The sequence below is a fragment of the Vulpes vulpes genome, chromosome 5 (assembly GCF_048418805.1).
Source record: "Vulpes vulpes isolate BD-2025 chromosome 5, VulVul3, whole genome shotgun sequence".
Classification (NCBI taxonomy): Eukaryota; Metazoa; Chordata; class Mammalia; order Carnivora; family Canidae; genus Vulpes; species Vulpes vulpes.
In genome coordinates this window covers 62,869,220-62,890,164 of record NC_132784.1, presented here as the reverse complement: position 1 = coordinate 62,890,164, position 20,945 = coordinate 62,869,220, and the positions used below count along the sequence as shown (strand labels likewise).

Below are 20,945 nucleotides of genomic sequence, written 5' to 3'. Positions count from 1 at the left end.
TTCTGTTTTCATTTTAGTTCTCATGTAATTTTTTTATTTCTTCTTCAATTTCTTATTTGACCCATTCATTGTTTAGTAGAATGTTTTTTAACTTCCATATATTTGTAGTCTTTCCGGACTTTTTCTTGTGGTTGATTTCTAGTTTCATAGCATTGTGATCAGAAAAAATGCATGGTATGACTTCAATTTTTTTAATTTGTTAAAACTTGTTCCATGTGAGCTTGAAAAGAATGTGTATTCTGCTGTTTTAGGATGGAATGTTCTGAATATGTCTGTTAAATCCTTGTTTCCTTGTTGAGTTTCCTTGTTGAGTTTCCACTTAGATATCTGTACCCTAATGTAAGTGGGGTACTAAAGTCCCCTACTGTTATTGTATTTAGTATCAACTATCTCCTTTATGTTTGTCAATAGCTGTTTTATGTATTTGTCTGCTCCCATATTGGGTGCACATTTACAATTTTTCTATCCTCTTGTTGGATTGTTCCCTTTATTATTATATAGTCCCTTCTTTGTCTCTTATTACAGTCTTTGCTTTGAAGTCTATTTTGTCAATATAAGTATTGCTACCTTGGCATTCTTTTGATGTCCTTTGCATAATAAATGGTTCTCCATCCCCTCATTTCAGTCTTCAGGTGTCTTTCAGCCTGAAATGAGTCTCCTGTAGGCAGCATAAAGATGGGTCAGTTTTTTTATCCACTCTGTTGCTCATTGTCTTTTGACTGGAGTCTTTAGTCCATTTACGTTCAGAGTTAGTATTGATAGATGCATATTTATTGCCATTTGTGTTGTGTGGTTTTTTCTATAGATTTTCCCTGAACCCTTCTTCTCTTGCTCTTTTTCGTGGTTTGTTGGCTTTCCTTAGTGATATACTTGAATTCCTGTTTCTTTATTCTCTTCATATCTATTACTGGTTTTGGAATGGTGGTTACCATTAGGGTTGTATATAGTATCACCTGCACATAGCAGTCTATATTAAGTTGCTGGTCATTTAAATTTGAACTCATTCTTTACTCCCCCCTCCACTGACCCATGTTTTAAGTATATCATGTCATATTTTACAAACTTTTATTTTATAAATCTCTTGACTGATTTTTGCAGAAATACTTATTTTTACTGCTTTTGTGCTTTTTACTTTTCATAATCTCGCTTATGATCTTTCTTTTCCACTCAAAGAGTCCCCTTTAATACTTTTTGCAGGACTGGTTTAGTGGTCATGAACCCCCTTAGTTCTTGTTTGTCTGAGAAACACTTTATCTCTCCTTCTATTCTGATTGATAGCCTTGCTGGATAGAGTATTTTTGGCAGATTTTTCCCTTTCAGCACTTGGAATATATCATGCCACTTTCTTCTGGCCTGCAAAGTTTCTGCTGAAAAATCCACTGATAGCCTGATGGGGTTTCCCTTGCAGGTAGCTGTCTTCTTTTGTCTTGCTGCCTTATTTTTTTTTCTTTATCCCTACTTTTTGCCACTTTAATTACTATGTGTGTTGGTATGGACATCCTTGGGTTGAACTTGGGGGGAGGGAGGAGGATCTCTGTTTTGCCTAGATCTGGATATCTGTTTCCTTCAGATTTGAGAAGTTTTTAGCTATTATTTTTTCAAATAAATTTTCTGCCCCCTTTTCTTTTTTCTTCCATGCTTTTATTTAAATTCCAGTTAATTAACATACAATGTGATATTAATTTCAGATGTACAATATAGTGATTCAACACTTACATACAACAGCCAGTGCTCATCACAAGTTCCCTCCTTAATATCCACACTTACATAACCCCTTTTCTCTCTCCCAGCCAGCTACATATTAATTCCATGGTTTTACTTTGTTTCTGAATTATTTTGTGTATTAATAATTTACCCATAAATTTGAAACTTTCCCAAAAATATTAGATTGTTCATAGAATTATGTGTTCCCAAAAATTATTTCTTAAACTGCAAATTAATGCAATAAATGTAAATGAGATTAATTTTCCAGTAATATTTTCTTGCTAGTTTGTAGATATAAAAGGAAATTTCTGTATTTTGTTTTTCTCTCATAGTTTTCTTTTTCCTCACCAGTCAGTTCCTGAAAATATCTTAAAATTTTGTCATTTTTACAGAGGAATTTATTTCTTTTACTTTTCTTGAGAATTCTTTGCTGGAAAAACAAAACAGAAACAACCAATCAATCAACCAGTCAATCAAAAAAACAAATATTTTTTTAAAAACAGAAAAGATAACAAATAAGTTTGTGTGCTTTCTGTGCACAAATACAAATTGATTCTCCACCTATCAGCTTTTTATAATCCAATAGCATTCATGATGCATTGATATTAATGTTGGAAAAGTCCCTGCTGCCTGTGCAGATCCAAGAAATTCCTGCAATAAGACCCAAGAAAACAGTTTTAAAAGTTGCTACTCTCACTTGGTCTTTTCAGACCTCTGATCAGTGACATCTTTGGAAACTCAAGAGGAGGATTGACAATCCTAAGGGAACTCCCCATTTGTTTGAGTTGAATTGTGTTCCCTCCACCCAAATTCATATGTTGAAGTTTTAACTCTCAATATCTCAGAATGTGAAATTATCACATTTGGATACAGTTGTTGAAGATATAATTAATTAAGATAATGTCATACCGCAGTCAGATGGGCCTCAAATCAATATGACTGGTATCCTTACAAAAGGGAAAATTACAACACTTAGGCATGCCTGGAAGCATGCCATATGAAGATTGGAGTTATGTTGCCACAAGCCAAAGATATACCAGAAGATGGAAGAGAGGCCTGGAACAGACTCTTCCCTAAGGCCTTCAGAGGGAGTGTAGTCCTCCTGACACTTGAGCTCAGACTCCCAGCCTCTAGAACTGTGAGGAAATAAATTTCTGCTATTTAAGTCACTCAGTTTGTGGAACTTGATTATGGAATCCCTAGGAAACTAACATACTATTTTTCTCATTTTAAATATTTTGCTAGTTTCTTATTTGAGGGTAGCCTCAATCTTTTCATTACTTGTGGCAGTGAAATTGTCTGAGTACCAAGACACCTAAACAAGATTTTTTTCTTCTATTATTAAAAAAAAAATTTTTTTTAACTCTATGTGATCTTCCTAACATTATTCCTTTACTGGCCAGGGCATTTCTTTCCCCTTCATATCCAAGTTTCCTATGGATCTGAGAATCATGAAATACCATCATGAATGTGTGTCTCTTATGAGGACAGGTAGTATGTGCCATCATAATAGAGATAATTTTCATCTCTTCATCATTCAAATTATCAATGAGACGTGCACAGAGAGGATTTCTGCAATCTAGATTGGAACTCACAGGGGATAGAAGTGACCCTGTCACCAATAATGAAAGGCAGTTACTGGAGATGGAAGTATCTCAGGAAGTAACTGCAATAAATGCCAGTTAGCTGAGAGTGTCCTGTTTTATAAGCCCTGGAATAACATTCATAAATTCATACCTGAGGATTGTGGGGATGAGCTCAGACAAGTGGACAGAAAATCTAGTGGCTGAACTTCCTCAGTGATCTGAGGGACTCATGTGGTGTTGTGCCTTTCTCATCCACAGACCTAAGGCGCATGGTTCCTCTGAGGACTTGGCTAGAAGGTTTACTTACTTATTTTTTACATCGTGGATGGTGTCAAGCAGAGGCATTTCCCTGGTTTCAGGTTGGAGGAGGACAACAAGACCAGCAATGATGGGAAAGACTCCATAGATGATCCAGGGCAAAGCAGAAAGATATGCCGTTAAGGTCATCAGGAGGGGAGCCAGTACTGCCCCACACCTACTAGCCAGTGTGTCTAATCCTAAAGCTCTTGCCCTGAGGGGTAAACATAACAATCTGGTAAAAATCTGCACATGTAACTTGTGATACATTGTTTTGACTTGATAGAAGATGGAAGACACTAGAACACATTGTTAAATACATAGGTTTTGATGATGAGCATTCATACTTTAGATTTGCCCTATGATTTTCTAGCTATCTTTGTCAGATTCAAAGTGTATTAAGACTCATTTTTGTAATTTTACACAAAATGTTATACATTGCACCTACCCTGATGAGTCACCCAAAAAATTAATGAGATGATGCATTAAACTATTGTTCAGCACAGTGCATGGCATAAAGTCAGCTTTCAATAAACTTTGGCTAAAATGTTGTTAGCATATTATTTCTGTTGTAATTACAAATTTTGCTTTTATAATAAGTCTTTCTTTTTCAGAGAGAGAGAGAGCGAGTGAGAGCGTGTGTTTGTGTGTGTGTGCATGTGTGTGTGAAGGTGGGCAGAGGGAGGGAAAGAGCGAATCTTGAGCAGGCTCCATGCCAAGCCATAGCAGGCCTTATGTGGTGCTTGATCTCACAACCTTGAGATCATGACCTGAGACAAAATCAAGAGTCAGACACTCAACCAACTGGGCCCCCTGCACACCGCTATAATAAACAGGTCTTATTGTGTTTATTACTGCAATAAATGCCAGTTAGCTGAGAGTGTCCTGCTTTATAAACCCTGGAATAACATTCATAAACTCATACCTGAGGACTGTGGGGATGAGCTCAGACAAGTGGACAGAAAAACTAGTGGCAGAAGCAGCAGCAAAGCTGATTCCCGCACTTGCCAAAGCCACATGCAGGGTCTGCATTTCTGGAGACAGAAAAACCAGTGAGACTAAGAATTCTGGACTGAAGGAATCAGCATCCACCAAATTTAGTCAGAAAAAAAGACCTTGTAAGTATTGGTTTGTTTGAGATATACTGTAGAAAATTTTGTAGTGTCAGAGAGCACAGAGTGGTTGATAAGCTGAGAAATGTAGAATTGTCAACACAGGTGGTAATAAGCACATAAAATTATCTGGGTTAACTGCAGCAAATCTCTCAGCATATTTCAGGTTTTCTAAAGAAAGAGAAAAGAGGTATGTCTGGCAAAAATTTGCTTTTACTGATTCTGTCCCATATTATATCCCTATTATAGAAGGTGGGACAGCCATGTGGACAGTTACTGAGTCTAAGACTCAGCTCTAAAGTTGACAGCTTTACAGTTGTCTAAACATTACAATTAAAGTGCAGAATTTAAAGTGACCAGTCATCCTGGCTTTCCTGGGAATTAGGGGGGTTTAGCAATAGGGACTTTCACTGATAAAACCAGGAAAATCCCTGGTAAGCCTGGATGTGTCAGTCAACCTAGTATAGATATCGCATTGTCACGGGGCGGGTAAAGCATGATAGAGTAGTAAAGAACAGGACTACTCTGTTAGTGGACAGGCTGAAGAGAAGCCATATCTAGAAGAATGTTAGACATAAGAAAACAAGAATAGAAAATTCTTTTTGGGAAAAAATGTCAGAATTTGGGAACCAATAAGGAGAAGTTTCAGATAATCGATTTTCTGCCCAATATAAAAAGAAATCAAATTGTAGCTTTATATTGGTCAAGATTCTATTATAGGGAGTAAGCCTGCATCATTAATGATCTTCTGAGGAGTAGAGTCCACCAATCTGTAATGCTGTAAGGTACATTCCTGCATTGGGACATAGCTGAAGCATAGTGCCCACTAAGGTTCTCCTGGTCATTTCATATCCATTCTATTAACTTACAAAGTCATCTAACAGGGAATGGACTAGGTTTTTAATCTGCTCAATACCTTGTTCCTATTGTTCACTCCTTCACTACTTGAAGAAAGGGGAAATTTTTGTTTCTTGTAAGCCAGGAAGACTTCCCCAGCAAGGGCTGGTCATGGTAACTTAATATCACACTCACACGTGGCTACAGAGCAATCAGGAAGTAGACTAATCTTCAAAGCTGGTAATAAAGAGCCTAACCAGAGCAAGTGACCACATTGTGTCCTCATGTTGATATATAATTGCAGAGCCTAGGCCCTTCATGCATGTTACTAAAAATGTGAAAGGCCAAAGGACAAGTGATCAATTGCTATCTTAGAGAAACTGTCAGGAATAAACGGCACCAGTTTCTAGATACTTCCAGAATGTGATGAAGAGAAATATATGTCTGAGCTGCCCGTTGTGGACCTTTGGCTCTTTTCCTAACAGCTTCTTAGCAGGATTTGCTTTAAACCCTCGTTTGGGGGCATATGTGGCTCTTAAAATTGACGTAACTCCTAGCTTCAGACAAGTGTGATCAATACAATCCCTAAAGGATGGGGAAAAGATACCTCTTTTCTCACCTTGGGGCACAAATGTGTTGGCCAAAATAGAAAGTCCCACCAGGAACATGAAAACTGTCTGGGTTGTTCGACGGCCCATATGATTCTGTACTAAAAGAGGAAGACATCGGACTAACGCAGTGAGAGCTCCAAAGACTACCTGGAACAGGAAAATATTGCTCCCAAAGTGCTGTAGATTAATTGTGATGCCATAAAAGGGTATTACGATTGCAAATCTGAAATGAACAAAAGGAGAAAGATGCATTCCATAAGATTCAAAGCCTACATGCTGCAGTTGATGACTATATTAATCCAGACAGCTAGTGGTCAGTGTTAAAGAATAAAGGTCCAGTCTGATTTGTATAATACATATTTTAAAGTGATAATTTTAAAGTTACCATAAATAATTGCCTGGCAATTTATAAAACAATACTCCTTCTGTCATTCATTCATTCTTTTTTTTTTTTTTTTAAGATTTTATTTCTTTATTCATGAGAGGCACAGAAAGAGAGGCAGAGACATGGACAGAGGGAAAAGCAGGCTCCATTCAGGGAGCCCAATGCAGGACTTGATCCCAGGACCCCAAGATCATGCCCTGAACCAAAGGCAGAGGCTCAACCACTGAGACATCCAGGCATCCCTTTTGTCATTCTGTCATTTGAGTCCCTAAGCCGAGAGTTGATAATGACTGGGAGATATAACATGACCCCAATCACCAAACCGCATGATACATAGAACGATTAAAACCTGGGGGTAAGAGATGCCTGAGTAGCTCAGTGGTTTGGGCATCTGCCTTTGGGTCAGGCCATGATCCCTGAATGCCTGGATCAAGTCCCACATCAGGCTTCCTTCATGGAGCCTACTTCTCCCTCTGCCTATGTTTCTGCCTCTCTTTCTGTGTGTCTCTTAGAAAAAATAAATAAAATCTTTTTTTTTACATTTATGCCAGGAATTTAAGCAGAGACCTGAAGTGGAACCAATTGACTCACACAGTAGTAAATACAAAGTAAAGCAATGATCTTGGCTTGAGCTATGTGGTTCAGTGGTCTGGCCGAGTGTCCCACACAAGCTCAGGTGCTGCAAACAATTGTTTTCGGGCTGTCCTTGTAGCCTGGTAGAATCACGCTGGGGGAATGGAGAAAGTGAGCACCGCTTCTTACGTTCTCCCGTTCTCCCTCCGCCTGCCGGTCTCCCTCGGCGGGGCCCCTGGGTCGGACGCCGCAGGGATCACTCACCAATCAGCCCAAGGCAGACCCGACAGGGGGCCCCGTCACTGTTCTCTCAACTACAGCCAGACTCGCCTCCACAGCAGTACCTGTGGCTGCAGCCTGGACTCCCGTGCAGGAGTCCTGTGAATCTGGCTCTGGCAGTGGCCGCTGGAGAGGGTAATAGGACCTCCTGCTGAATGAAGAAAGGTGAGTGAATGAATGGGTGAGCTGCAGGGGTCACTTGCAAAGGGACCAGGAATGATAAGTTAACTCATTCAGGCAGATGCTTTGACATCTAACTCCCAAACCTGCCTGCTGCATAAGGGCAAGCCATCTCCCACAGGTGAAGTCAGTGGGGTGGGAGGCCACATTCACACTACTGAGTCTTTCCGGGAGCCAGGGCTTCAAGGCACAAGGCTCCTGGTTCCTCCCCTTCTCACCACTCCCTCTACTCTTTCCACTCTCACTCCCTGTGCTTCTTCTTCTTCATTGCTGCCTTGCTGTCTTTTGATGTGTGCCTTGCCCTCTTGCCTGTGTCACTCTCAGAGTCTGAGCTGTCAGACTCAGACGACTTCCTGTCTCCATGGGTTTTTTTCTTCTTTTCCTTCTTTCTTTTTCTAGAAGAATACCTTGTGGAGTCAGGCTTCTCAAACTCTGCTGACTTTGCCTCTTCCTTCTCCTCTTCCTCATCAGGTATCAGGGAATACTTGGTCCCTTCTGGTTGCATAAAAAAAATCCTTTGCAAAGTGGCCTTTGTAGCCACACTTCTTGCAGGTGGTGTTCAGGACAGCCTCGAGGGTGATCTTCTGCCCAGTGTAATCCTGGAAGGACTGCCACCGCCTCTCTTCTTGCTCAATGATAACGTTGTTGGGGTCAAGGTCTTTCCCAGTTCCTTGGTTGATGACTTTCATGGATACGGATACTTTTATCCTATCATTTTTCATCTCCCGGCCAATAAGCTTCACCCATACTTTGCCTCCATCATCCACTATCTCAGAAGGCTTATCCACACGACAGGATGACATGTGAGTTCGATGGACCAGACCTTGCTTCTGACAGCCAGGGATTTTGATGAAGGCTCCATAGTCTGTAACCATAGCAACCTCTCCTTGGAAAATAATGTAGAGAGCAGGCAAGTTCTCCATGGTCTCGGGTCTTCCTGAATTCATCCTTAATGTTCTATGGCTCCTCCATTTCTCTTCTGCCAGTTAATTCAAGTGTCTCTGGGTCAGCTCCGGGTCTCCCGGCTGCAGCATTGCACAAAATGTCAAAATAAATAAGTAAAATATTAAAAAAAAAAACCACCTGGGGGGAAGAATTTCTTTTTTGAACGTTGTCAGTATGCTGTGAGTCCTCTTCTCCTTCAACCCCAATACTGTGAAGAACTTTCCTTTCGCTCAACTAGCGTTTAAGCTTTCAAGAGACTACCTGAGTCCCCTTTATCTTCAGGCACCATATTCTGGAGTCTGACACAGTTCTAGGGAATTTAAAGCTCAGATATGATTTCCTAGGGCTAAAAGAAAAATGTCAGAATTCAAGCAAACATGCACCAGCTGTACCAGAGGAAATACAATCAGTTACCTTCTTAAGTTGGCATTTGGCATACTTGCTATATATGCTATATATGCTATAGCATATATGCTATATGTCCTATATGCTTTTTTAAATATCTTCAAAATTTCAGAATTAAATTTAAAATCCCCCTCAGCCCTACCAAAGTAAGCACTTATATCCCTCAAGAGATAAAGTACAACACCTTTAGGGAAGTCCTAGTGCTAACACCCCAAATTGGAAACAAGTACAAGTCCAGTGATATTGAAGTACATCAAGAAATGGTAGAGTGTTCATCTCATGGAATACTGAAACATTAGGGAAGATAACCACCTACTGCTACCTATGACAAAATGGATGAATTTTACATAAATTAGCTTGAGGAAAGGGGGCTGTCACGAAACCATTTTATTATTTATATTATGTGAAAGTCAAGACTAGGCAACACTCTTCTGGGGTGATAGGGAGCAGGACAGCTGGTAAGAATTATGCAGTGTGCAAGCAAACAGTGAGGAGGGGATGAGAGTTGAGCCACTATAATAATGGTGGTTCTCACTGTAGAGGAACTATGCGAGAACCTTCCGGGGAATTAGGATTTTCTAACTTGATCTAGGTGCTGCTTACATTTTTACACATTGAAGTGTTTTTCAAGCTGTATATATTCACTATCTTTTCACATTACTGTTAGTAAGATTTTATTGCACTGTCTGATGTTAACTAACTAGAATTTAAATAAAAATTTGAAAAAAATTGGAAGAAAAAAATAAAGGAAACTAAATGCCAAAATCTGTACTGTGGTGGAACCCCAACATCAATCTCCAGGAGTGAGATTATGAAGCGATATAACACAATTAAGTCCTCTTCATATGGTGCATCTTTTTATAATACTTTGCCCATCTCCCAGCACAGCAACACTCAGTATGTTTTCCTCATTTTCTATCTCCAAATCAGCACCCCCACGCCCATAACACTGTTATAACCTTTGAAATAAATAGATGTCTCCACCTTTTTAACATTGTCATGCACTGTGTGAAGCCCACCTTACAAATAGCAGGAGACAGATTCTCTTACGCAGGTCAGGGGTGCAGAACAAGTCACACACAGTAGTTTTGGTCTGTGCTGCCTCCAGCTCATCCTGCATGCTGGATCTTAAACCCTTAAACAACATACATGTATCATTTGTCAACACAGTGCCAGGCATTGTGGCAAGCACCTGCACCCGATAGGACAAAATAAATGTGCTCCCTTTCTTTCCTGCATAATTTATTATACAGGTGTGTATAATAAATCACAGGTGTGAAAAGGATATGAAGCTGTAAAGACTTAAAGGAGACTCCAGGGTATTAAAAAGCAAAAATTATATTTTTATTAGTTTCATAGGTAGAATTTATGATTTGTTAGTTGCATATTACATCCAGTGTTCATTACATCAAGTGCCCTCTTTAATGTCCATCATCTAATTATCCCATCCCCTCACCCACCTCCCTTCCAGCAACTCTCAGTTTGTTTCCTAGAGTTCAGCATCTCTTATGGTTTGCCTCTTTGTCAATTTTCACCTTATTTTTTTCTTTCTCTTTCCCCTATGTTTGTATGTTTTGTTTCTTAAATTTCACATGTGAATAAAATCATATGTTATTTCTCTTTCTCTGACTGACTTATTTCATTTAGCATAATACCTTCTAGTACCATCCATGTCATTACAAATGGCAAGATTTCAATAAAAACAGACGTAGATCAATGGAACAGAATACAGAACCCAGAAATGGCCCCTCATCTCTATGGTGAACTAATCTTTGACAATACAGGAAATAATACCCAATGGAAAAAAAGACAGTCTCTTCAACAAATGGTGTTGAGAAAATTGGACAGTCACATGCAAAAGAATGAAATTGGACCATTTTCTTACACCATACACAAAAACAAGCTCAAAATGGATGAAACACCTAAATATGAGACAAGAATCCATCAAAATCCTGAAGGAGAATGAAGGCAGAAAAACCTCTTTGATCTTAACAGCACAAGTGATATTAAGGAGGGCACTTGTGTTGAGCATTGGGTGTCATATGTAAGTGATGGGTCACTAAAGTGTACTCCTGAAACCAGTATTACACTATATGTTAACTAAGTCGAATTTAAATAAAAATTTGAAAAAAAGCAAAAGAAAAAATAGAAAATGAGATCATGGAGAGGTGCAGGTCATCCACAAGAGTTATAGGTTATAGATTCAGATCAGGAAGTGAACTAAAGGAAGAGGTAGTTGCACAGTGCTCAAAGCTCCTTCGGTGTGAGGTGGCCATGAAAGACTAGAGAATTGAGCTTACCTTCTCTGCGCCCTTTTTAGGAAAACAGTTTGTCTATCTCAATAAGGAGAATGTGGAGTCAGCTTATGTCTTTCCTCCAAGTCCCTAAGTAACCATCTTCCATTTCCTGCTCACCTCCATGGTCAGGATGTCTCCAGCATTCTTCATTCCATTTATATGTGCAACTTTTCTAAGTGCCTTTAAGCCCTCCTCTGGTTTATTGTTGATAATCAGCCACCGAGCAGGTTCCACCAGCCACCTGATGGAAGAACAGCATACAAGTACAGTCAACTCTCTCTTATTTATTTGTCATATGATTATTGACTACAGACACTTTTTGCCTTCCATCTAATATCCACCACTTACTGGGTTAGGAACAGAAACTCAAGGTTTATTTGAGAAATACTAGGAAAATATGAGAAAGACCAAATTCATTGAAGTGCATCTTCATGGTCAGGAACACACAGACTTCGGAGTTAACTTCCTCTCTGCCTACTCAGCAACTTTTCAAAGAAGCTTGTGAAGCTTAAGCTTGAGAGTTCCTTATGCATAATTAAGAAGTCTTTTTAAAAAAAGAAGTCCCCAAATTATGTAAGCTTAAAGCCCGAAAAATATTAGAAGTACTCCTGCCACTACCAGCTATGTTGGTAACTTACTACATAAGTCAGTCACTTATTTACATCTGCCTCAGTTTTCTCTTCAATAAGATGGGAACTGTAGTACCATTTTCCTTGTAGGATTATTATAAGGATATAACGACATAATGGATGAGTCTGGCATAAATTATACTCTCCTCTCTCTGAACTCATCTCATTGTATTAAATCTATAGTTGTGTCTCTATGATGAGCTAAATTTGACTCTCCTTTAGATGGTTTTAAGTACAGGGATGAAGCTATCCATAAATGCTTGTTAAAAATATTTAAGGGAGGGATCCCTGGGTGGCGCAGCGGTTTGGCGCCTGCCTTTGGCCCAGGGCGCGATCCTGGAGATCCGGGATCGAATCCCACATCGGGCTCCCGGTGCATGGAGCCTGCTTCTCCCTCTGCCTGTGTCTCTGCCTCTCTCTCTCTCACTGTGTTCCTATCATAAATAAAAATTAAAAAAATAATAATAATAAATATTTAAGGGAAAGGGAGTGCTGAATACATGATATCAATCATCCAATCTGCATACCAATTTTTAGTATTGAATAAATCATGCTGCTCTTTTATGAATAAATTTACTGACTCTTCCTTTTATCCTACTTCACCTACAAAAATGAAAATCTGAAAATTTTTACCAAACCTGATTCATTCCAAAGCCAAAAAAGAATTAAAAGTATTTCTTTTTGAGATATTTGTGTCTATATTTTGTATAAAAGAAAATAGTATTTGAATAACTTTGACTGCTCTGCTGGTTAAGAATTAAAACAAAACAATACAAAAAAAAAAAAAACAAAACCCAGAACTTCCAGAAAGGTCATTACTAATTCCTGTTCTGCTTATCAAACTGCACAGACTGAATAGATGAGAAACGTGGGTTTTAGATTCAGACAATAAGAAAGGGTCCAGGAAATAAGAAAATCAATATATTCCAATTCAATCTTCATTTTCACCCCAGGTTCCCATAAAGGCAAGAGGAGAAAGAAGGCTCATACCTTGAGGAGAAAAAGAAGACAAGGAAAGGTACAGAGACCACCAGCTGCAGAGTGCGCCACCCTCGAAAGAGAAATGCCAGTCCTCCCAGGATCATCTGTCCCAAACTTAAGGCACAGCTTATCAGGGTGATTGCCATGACTTTAGACGAGGGCCTTATCCACTCTATAACTGAAAGAAAACCCAACTGGGATATTAATGTCAGACAAAGGTGAAATTTCAAGGTCAAATTCAAGCTTGGAAAATGGAGAAGATCAAAATCTGACTTACTGAGCAGAGAGCCATTCATCAGGATGATTATGGAAGCACAACCTGATAAGAAGCGTAGTAAGCAGTATATGAGGAAGGTGGGAGCAAAAGCTGCGCTGGTCCCAAAGATGGTAAGCTGTAGTAAACACCACCTGAGAATCAACTTTCTCCCAAACCTAAAAAACAGAGTCAGATTAGATTATGGAAGTAATAAGAATTTGGAGGGGGGGGGGGGACAAAAACTTAAGAAAACCAAAAGCATACTCCGAAATTTAAAGAATATTTTAACAAGTGATTCTTAGTACCTAAAAGTTTGACAAATCAATAACTAAAAACAACAGAAATCTCGAAAGCAATATCTGTATCTATAATGTAGACAAACAGTAACAAAACTTTATCATCCAATCACCAGTAGGCCTCTGACACCAAGTGATACCATATAAAAGAGAACAAAATATTGGAAATTGTAATATACTATGAGCATCCATTGTACTACCATATATAGTAGAGAGGCTGTAGAGTGTCTAGAATGCAGGAGAGCTATGTCCTTGGGTCTCTAGGACCTTACAGGCTAAGGTTAGACTGATGCAGGACTGATTGTTACATCAGTAAAACAATCAAAGTTGCTTAAGGGTTGTGTAATAATGTCTCTCTGTTGAATGTGGGTTTATAGGCTTCATGCAATGTGCTTTATGTAGAACAGAATGTAAGAGTGCCACAACCCAAAAAGAGAAAATTATGGAAATTTCTCAGAGAAAATAATTACATAAGATTAAGAACGAAGGGAGAAAGAAGGTGAAAAACAAATAAGGAAAAGGAAATTCTATGGACTATTGGACTTTAAGAATGTTTAGAGAAATATTCAAATAATTCCCCCCAAAAGATAAAAGGTGTGAAACATAGAAACAAAAGCAACAAATGATCCCAAGTCATGATCATTATCATCACCCAAGAAACAAGATAGAAAACAAAAAAATAAAATGGGAGACTAAAACAAAACCAGAGCAATAATTATAGTTAATCAAAATAATTTCTAATGGTCCAAACACTCTACCAAATAATAGAGATAACCAGAATACATTAAAAAAAGGAACTATAGGGACACCTGGGTAGCTCAGTGGTTGAGCGTCTGCATTCAGCTCAGGGTGTGATCCCGGAGTTCTGGGATCAAGACCTACATTTGGATCCCTGCAGGCAGCCTGCTTCTCCCTCTGCCTATGTCTCTGCCTCTCTCTTTCTGTCTGTCATGAATAAATAAATGAATGAATAAATAAATAAATAATTTTTTTTAAAAAAGGAACTATATACTGTCAAGAATCATACTTAAAATAGTATAAATTGAGAGTAAAGTGACGGAAAAAAATACACAATTCATATCGTAATAAGAACAGGGCAGCCCGGGTGGCTCAGTGGTTTAGCGCCGCCTTCAGCCCAGGGTGTGATCCTGGAGACCTGGGATCGAGTCCCACGTCAGGTTCCCTGCGTGGAGCCTGCTTCTCCCTCTGCCTGTGTCTCTGCCTCTGTGTGTGTGTGTGTGTCTGTCTCTCATGAATAAATAAATAAAATCTTTTTTTTTTTTTAAGAACAACACTGGAGTTTTTTTTTTTTTAAGATTTATTTATTTGGTGAGGGGGGGTGGGTGGTGCAGCAGACTAGATGGGGGAGGGGCAAAAGGAGAGAGAATCTCAAGTGGACTGACTCCCTGCTGAACACAGAGCCCCTTGCGGGGCTCCACACCGCGACCCTGAGATCATGGCCTAAGCTGAAATCAAGAGTCAGATGCTTAATTGACTGAGCCACCCAGGAACCCCAGCAATTATCTTTTTGTGTCATTTCATTTAGCATAGTGTCCTCAATGTCCATATCATAGCATGTGTCAGAATCTCCTTCCTTTGTAAGACTAAATAATATTCCATTGTATGTACACACCACATTTTGCCTCTCCATTCATCCGCTGCTGGACACTTGGGTTGTTTCCATCTTTTGACTATTGTGAACAATGCTGCTGTGAACATGGATCTACAAAGAGCTCTTCAAGACCCTGCTTTCAATTATTTTGGATACATGCTGGGCACCATTTTTAAGAGTCATATTGACAGCTGGGCCATGCTCAGAAGAAGATTGGCATTTTGGACCTTTCAGCCCAGCAATTGGAGGACTTGGGAGCATCTAGTTGGAGAAGCGTGGACAGGAGGCATAGCAGCTATCTGCAGTACTGGAAAGTCTGACGCGGGTAGGAGCCACTTGAAATGCTGCAAGCGGCAGACAAGGCTCAGTGGGTAGAGGTTACCAGGAAGTTGATTTTGACTCAGCAGGAAGACAAGCTTTGTTTTCATAAGAGCTATTTCTTAATGTCATAGGCTGCCTTGGGGATCATGAGTCCCTGCCAATGAAGGTAATCAAACAGAGCCTGCTGGGACCACGGGACAGGGGAAGGAGACAGGGAGATTCCTCATCCTGGGTGGGAGGCTGAACCAGGTGATTTCCTAGGAGCCTCATCTCTATGAGGCCATGTCAGGATTAATGAGTAGGATGGCGATTCAGGTCTACACTACAAAGAGAATCTAGGAGTCAAAGAAAAAAAAAAGAATCTAGGAGTCAGTTTTCGACAAATGTGATGTTGATGGCGCTGATTGAGGATTAGCAGAGCCTGGTGTGCGGGAGTGAGAATGGCATGGACCCATCTGCTTTCTGAACTGACTTCTCCAGTATCAATCACACACATATTTACCAAATGGTTATGGCAAATCAGTCAAGCCTAAATGTCACAGAGTTGATCATCATGCCCCTGCCTCCTTATTATCCTGTCCCTTGCTATTCTGATGAGTTCAGAGGACCAGAAGTGTTGGCATCACTGGGGAGCTTGATAGAAATTTGGATTCTCAGCTTGCCCCAGACCTTGTGAATCAGAATCTGCAATTTCACAGGGTTCCCAGGCAATTCATATACACGATAAGGTTTAATTTATATCTAATAGAGAAACAGTCTGAGGTTAGGCAGAAGCTATCACATATTCTTTCCAGGAATGGTTGCAATACTGTATCACTGAGGAGAAGTGTTGGTTAGTTAAATCTACATTTTGGTTGTCCCATTACCAGCTCAGTGTCATAATGGGAATTCTTCACAGTTATTTATCCAAGTATATGTATATATACTGGCATATACTTTTTTAAAAAAGATTTAATTACGTATTTGAAAGAGAAAGTAAGCACAAGCTGGGGGAAGGAGGGGGTGAGGGAGAAGCAGACTCCCCACAGACTGGGGAGCCCAACGTGGGGCTCAATCGCAGGACCCCTGGATCTTGACCTGGGCCCAAGGCAGACTGACTAAGCCTCCTGGGCACCTCTATACTGGCATATTCTTAAAAAAAATCAGGAGGTTTTTAGGTAAAATATGTATGTAAATAAATATTGCAACCAAGGAAAATAGAACTAAAAGAAGAAGACCAAGATGAGGGAGGAAAAATAATAAATGGAGACAAGCAGGTTGAGCATAACTACTTCAATTGAGTTGAGAATTGGATGCTGACCTCACTGACAGCCAAGCTGACCAAGAAAACACAGTCAGCTACAAGATTAACTTTACTCCTGCAGAGCCTACAAGCTAGTCCCCCAGGTAAAGCAAAGCTTTTCCCAGTGTTTTGTTATGAAAAATATCCACATATGCGTGGGTATATTGTTACACATATTTGGAGGCCTGGGGCCTTATATATATGAAATGCTGAAAAATACAACTATTTTCTTTTTTTTAATTCAGAATTTTAATTACGTACATAAATAGCAACATGAGAACCAGGAGTTCTAATGCTGGACATTATCTCTAGGTGAAAGGATTTCCGATTAGTTCACTGGTAGTATGGCATCACCCAAGATAACAAAGAAGCCTGGTATAGTTTTTCCTGAAAAAGAAAGCCAATTTACTACATTCAGTACTGACTTCTCTGCCATTTTTCTGTAGATAATGCGTGGAGTTTCCAATGTTTACTATAACTGATTAAAATGGACAGAGCATGGAACATTCTACTTACTTCCAGGTGAATTCTTCACATTTCCTGGCTTTTGAAAGTTATCCTTCCACAAATCTTCTAAGACTATGTATCTTCGTAAACCCCAGTCATATAATTTCTCCCCACTGACCTGGACAAATACGATGGCTTGTTGTGGATAATAAAGAGAGGCAGCTAGTCCCATGAACCCAGGTGGATACACCAGCTTCTTTATTTTTGACCCTCTAGCCAAAAGAAGTCCAACAATGCCAGCAAAACCAATAACACCAAGTCTTGGAAAAAACCCAGGAGGTGCATTTTGGAGATATTCATAGCAGTCTAACCCCCATTGAACCAAGCTCTGCATCTTGGGCTTTGTTTGTGAGTACATTTCCTGACACCAACTTGTATATGGCTCGCAATAATGTCGGAGATGTGAGATGCTTTCTTCAAGCTGGGTCCTTGGCTCCTCCACATATTTAGATTGACCCTCAGGAACCCAGTAGAGTGAAAGTTCATTAACCTTCACAGAAGTTTTGTGAGGTGAGTCCCTTTTAGGTGATGCATAGACATTAAAGGTGAGCAGACTCAGGCTGGCTGGCCCCACAGACCTCCGAATTACCTTGAACATGTTGCTGACAGAGGTGGCTCCAGCGGGGTCACCCCGGCCCCAGCCCCTCCCACTACCTACAACTATTTTCTGAGAACGGTATATGCTGGAAATTGAGGGCATGACACCAAAGCGCTGCTCAGGGAAAGCAGGAAGGGTGACAGAACAGAGAGACTCCCAACTCTGGGAAATGAACAAGGGGTAGTGGAAGGGAAGGTGGGTGGGGGGTTGGGGTGACTGGGTGACGGGCACTGAGGGGGGCACTTGACGGGATGAGCACTGGGTGATATGCTATATGTTGGCAAATCGAACTCCAATGAAAAATATACCAAAAAAAAAAAAAAAAAAAAAAAAGGAAGATTAGTTAGCTCAGAAAAGCTGTGCTAAAAAGGCCCATCTTGGGTTGATCGTTGGACAGGGCAATTTGTGTGTTTTTCGAATATGAACGGTTAAATTGTTAAGAATTCATCCGTAATCATTTCTTACACATGAGAATGCACTCAGTGACTTGATAAATAGTTGCTAAGCAGTTATTTTTTTAAAAAGCAAGACCAAAGCCACTGTACTAGTTAGGAATCACGTTTGTTTGGGTTTTTGTTTGTTTGTTTGTTTGTTTTCTTTTTTTAGGAATCATGTTTGGATTAAGCAAACTTTCAGAAAGATGTATTCTTTCTGAATACAGGAAAGATCCCCACCCCCACCCCACTCTGCTTTCCCTGGAGTCTTTATAGTAATATCAAGTAGAATAAATTTCAAAATAGAATACTTTTCCAGAAATAATGCTTAAAATGTCAAATGTATATAAACTCAACAAAATTACAAAACACATGAAACAAAATTGACAAAATTAGATATATAATTCACAATAATAGTTGGAGACAGTTTTGAATATATTTACTGTGATAAGATATATATACTATACTACAAAATTTGCTATTTTAATCACTTGTAAATGTACAATTCATCTTAGTTAATTACATCATATTTCACGATCATCACTATTATTTCCAAAACATTTTAATCTACCCCAGACAAAAACTCTGTAACTCTGTAAGCAATAACTCCTCATTCTACCCTTCACTCTTATCCTTCTAATAATCTATAATCTACCTTCTGTCTCCATTTATTTGCCAGATCTAGATATTTCATAGAAGGCAATGCATACATTGGTCCTTCTGTACCTGTCTTATTTCATTTAGCATAATTGTTTTGAGGTTTATTCGTGTTGTACCATTTGCCATTCTTTCCTCTGGATGAATAATATTCCATTGGGTATATATATATCCATATTTTGTTTATCCATTAATCTGTTGATGGATACTTGGATTGTTTCACCTTTGGCTATTATAAATAATGCTTTCATGAACACCAATGTACAACTACCTGTTGAAGTCCCTGTTTTCCATTTTTTAAAGTATAAACTTAGGACTGGGATTGTTGGTTCATATGGCAATTCTGTTTAGATCTTTGGGAATCTGCCAAACTGTTTTCCATAGTGGCTGCATCACTTTCTATTCTCACCATCAATGCACAAGTGTTTCAATTTCTCCACATATCTATTCAAGTCCTTTGCTGATTTTTGATGGTTTATCATCTTGTTGTTGAGTTGTAGGAGTTCTTTATATGTTCTAGATATTAAGCCCTTGTCAGATATATGATTTTCAAATATTTTCACCCATTTATAGGTTTTCTTTCAACGTTCTTGATACTGATAATGTTAATTGTTATGAAATCTGATCTACCTATTTTTCTTTTGTTGTTTGTGGTTTTGGGGTCCAAGAATCATTGCCAAATACAAGATCATGAAAATTTACTTCTATGCTTTCTTTTAAGAGTTTTATAAATTATGATTCATTTTGAGTTAACTTTTGTGTAGAATATCAGGTAGGGGTAAACCTCATTCTATTTTGTGTGAAAATTTAGTTGTTCAACACCATTTGCTAAAAAGCCTGTTCTTTCCTACACTGAATGGTTTTTGACACTCTTGTTCAAAAGTCAGTTGGCTATAAATGAATGAGTTTACTTCTGGCCTCTCAGTTCTACTACATAGGTTTGTATTTCTTTCCATAAGCTGATACCATAGTAATTAGTCACTGTAGCTTGGTAGTAATTCTGAAACCAGAGCATAAGTCCTCTGAATTTATACTTCTTTTTCAACATTGTTTGACTGTTTGGAGCCCTTCACAATTTCACATGAATCTGATTCAGCTTTTCCATTTCTGAAAAAAAAAATGTTGGAATTTGATAGGGATTTCACTGAAATTATAGATTGCATTAAGTACTACTGAGTTATTGCTAATATTACATCTTCCTACTTCATTAATATGGGATACCTTTCCATTTATTTAGGTCTTCCCTAATTCCACCCCCCCCCCTTTTTTTTCTTTTCTCTTTAGAGAGGGAGTGGGGGAGAGAGAGAGAGAGAGAGAGAGAGAGAGAGAGAGAGAGAATCTTAAGCAGTCTCCGTGCCCAGCATGGACCATGACATGGGGCTCAGCCTCACAACCCTAAGATCATGACCTGAGCTGAAATCAAGAGACAGACACTTTAACTGACTGAGCTACTCAGGTGCCCCAACCTATCCTCATTTTTAAAAAATTATTTTGCCCTTTGGCTGTTCAGCTTGAGTCCTTTCCATTATTCTGTCTTCCAGATCACTGATATATTCTGACCCACTAATCTACTACTGGTTCCCTCTAAGTGTTTTTTATTTCAATTATTGTATTCTTCAGCTCTGGCTGCTTCTTTTTTTTTTTATTTTTTCTATCTCTTTATTGAAAGTATTACTGAGTTCTTCCACTCTTCTCTCCAATCTGTATCTTTACTATCATTACTTTAAATTATTTATCAAGCATATTACTTATTTCCATTTAATTTTGTTCCTTTTCTGAGGTTTGTTTCTTGTTTTTTCTTTTAGAGCATATATTTCCGTCTCCCTATTTTTCCTTGACTTGTTGTGTTTGTCTTTATAGATTTGGCAGAAGAGCTACTTCTCCTAAACTTGAAGGAATAACCTTGTGTATGGTTGTCCCCAGTGTAGATTGTCACCAGATGCCTGGTGACTTTTGCTGGCTACCTGGACCTGTGGCTGGTGTGGGCTGAGGGTCCTGGGATTTTCCACATAGCAAGCACCCTTTCAAAACAGCTAAAGCTGAAGTAGATGCAACATGGGGTTCTATGTGTTGAGGGCACCCTAGCAGGACAGCTGAAGCTGAAATGGGTACAAACCAGGGTGTCTCGAGCATGCTGTGCAGGGAGTGTCTTGACAGGGTG

At 39.2% G+C, this 20,945-nt stretch overlaps 1 protein-coding gene and 2 pseudogenes across 1 annotated transcript in view; all 3 read right to left on the bottom strand.

The window, feature by feature from the left end:
* Positions 1–1,619: 1,619 nt before the first annotated feature.
* SLC22A10 (solute carrier family 22 member 10) overlaps positions 1,620–20,945 on the bottom strand; it is a 31,534-nt gene continuing 12,208 nt past the window's right edge. Inside the window, exons 3-10 of the mRNA XM_026004626.2 lie at positions 13,099–13,253; positions 12,831–12,999; positions 11,329–11,452; positions 9,934–10,049; positions 6,156–6,370; positions 4,513–4,621; positions 3,598–3,801; positions 1,620–2,134 (exon numbers count right to left, since the gene is read on the bottom strand). Coding sequence (XP_025860411.1) covers positions 2,074–2,134; positions 3,598–3,801; positions 4,513–4,621; positions 6,156–6,370; positions 9,934–10,049; positions 11,329–11,452; positions 12,831–12,999; positions 13,099–13,253 — 1,153 coding nt within the window. The 3' untranslated portion in view covers positions 1,620–2,073. The remainder of the gene's footprint in view (positions 2,135–3,597; positions 3,802–4,512; positions 4,622–6,155; positions 6,371–9,933; positions 10,050–11,328; positions 11,453–12,830; positions 13,000–13,098; positions 13,254–20,945) is intronic.
* On the bottom strand, positions 7,617–8,600 carry LOC112924342 (zinc finger CCHC domain-containing protein 17 pseudogene; annotated as a pseudogene).
* LOC140599027 (MICOS complex subunit MIC26 pseudogene) lies at positions 14,716–17,735 on the bottom strand (annotated as a pseudogene).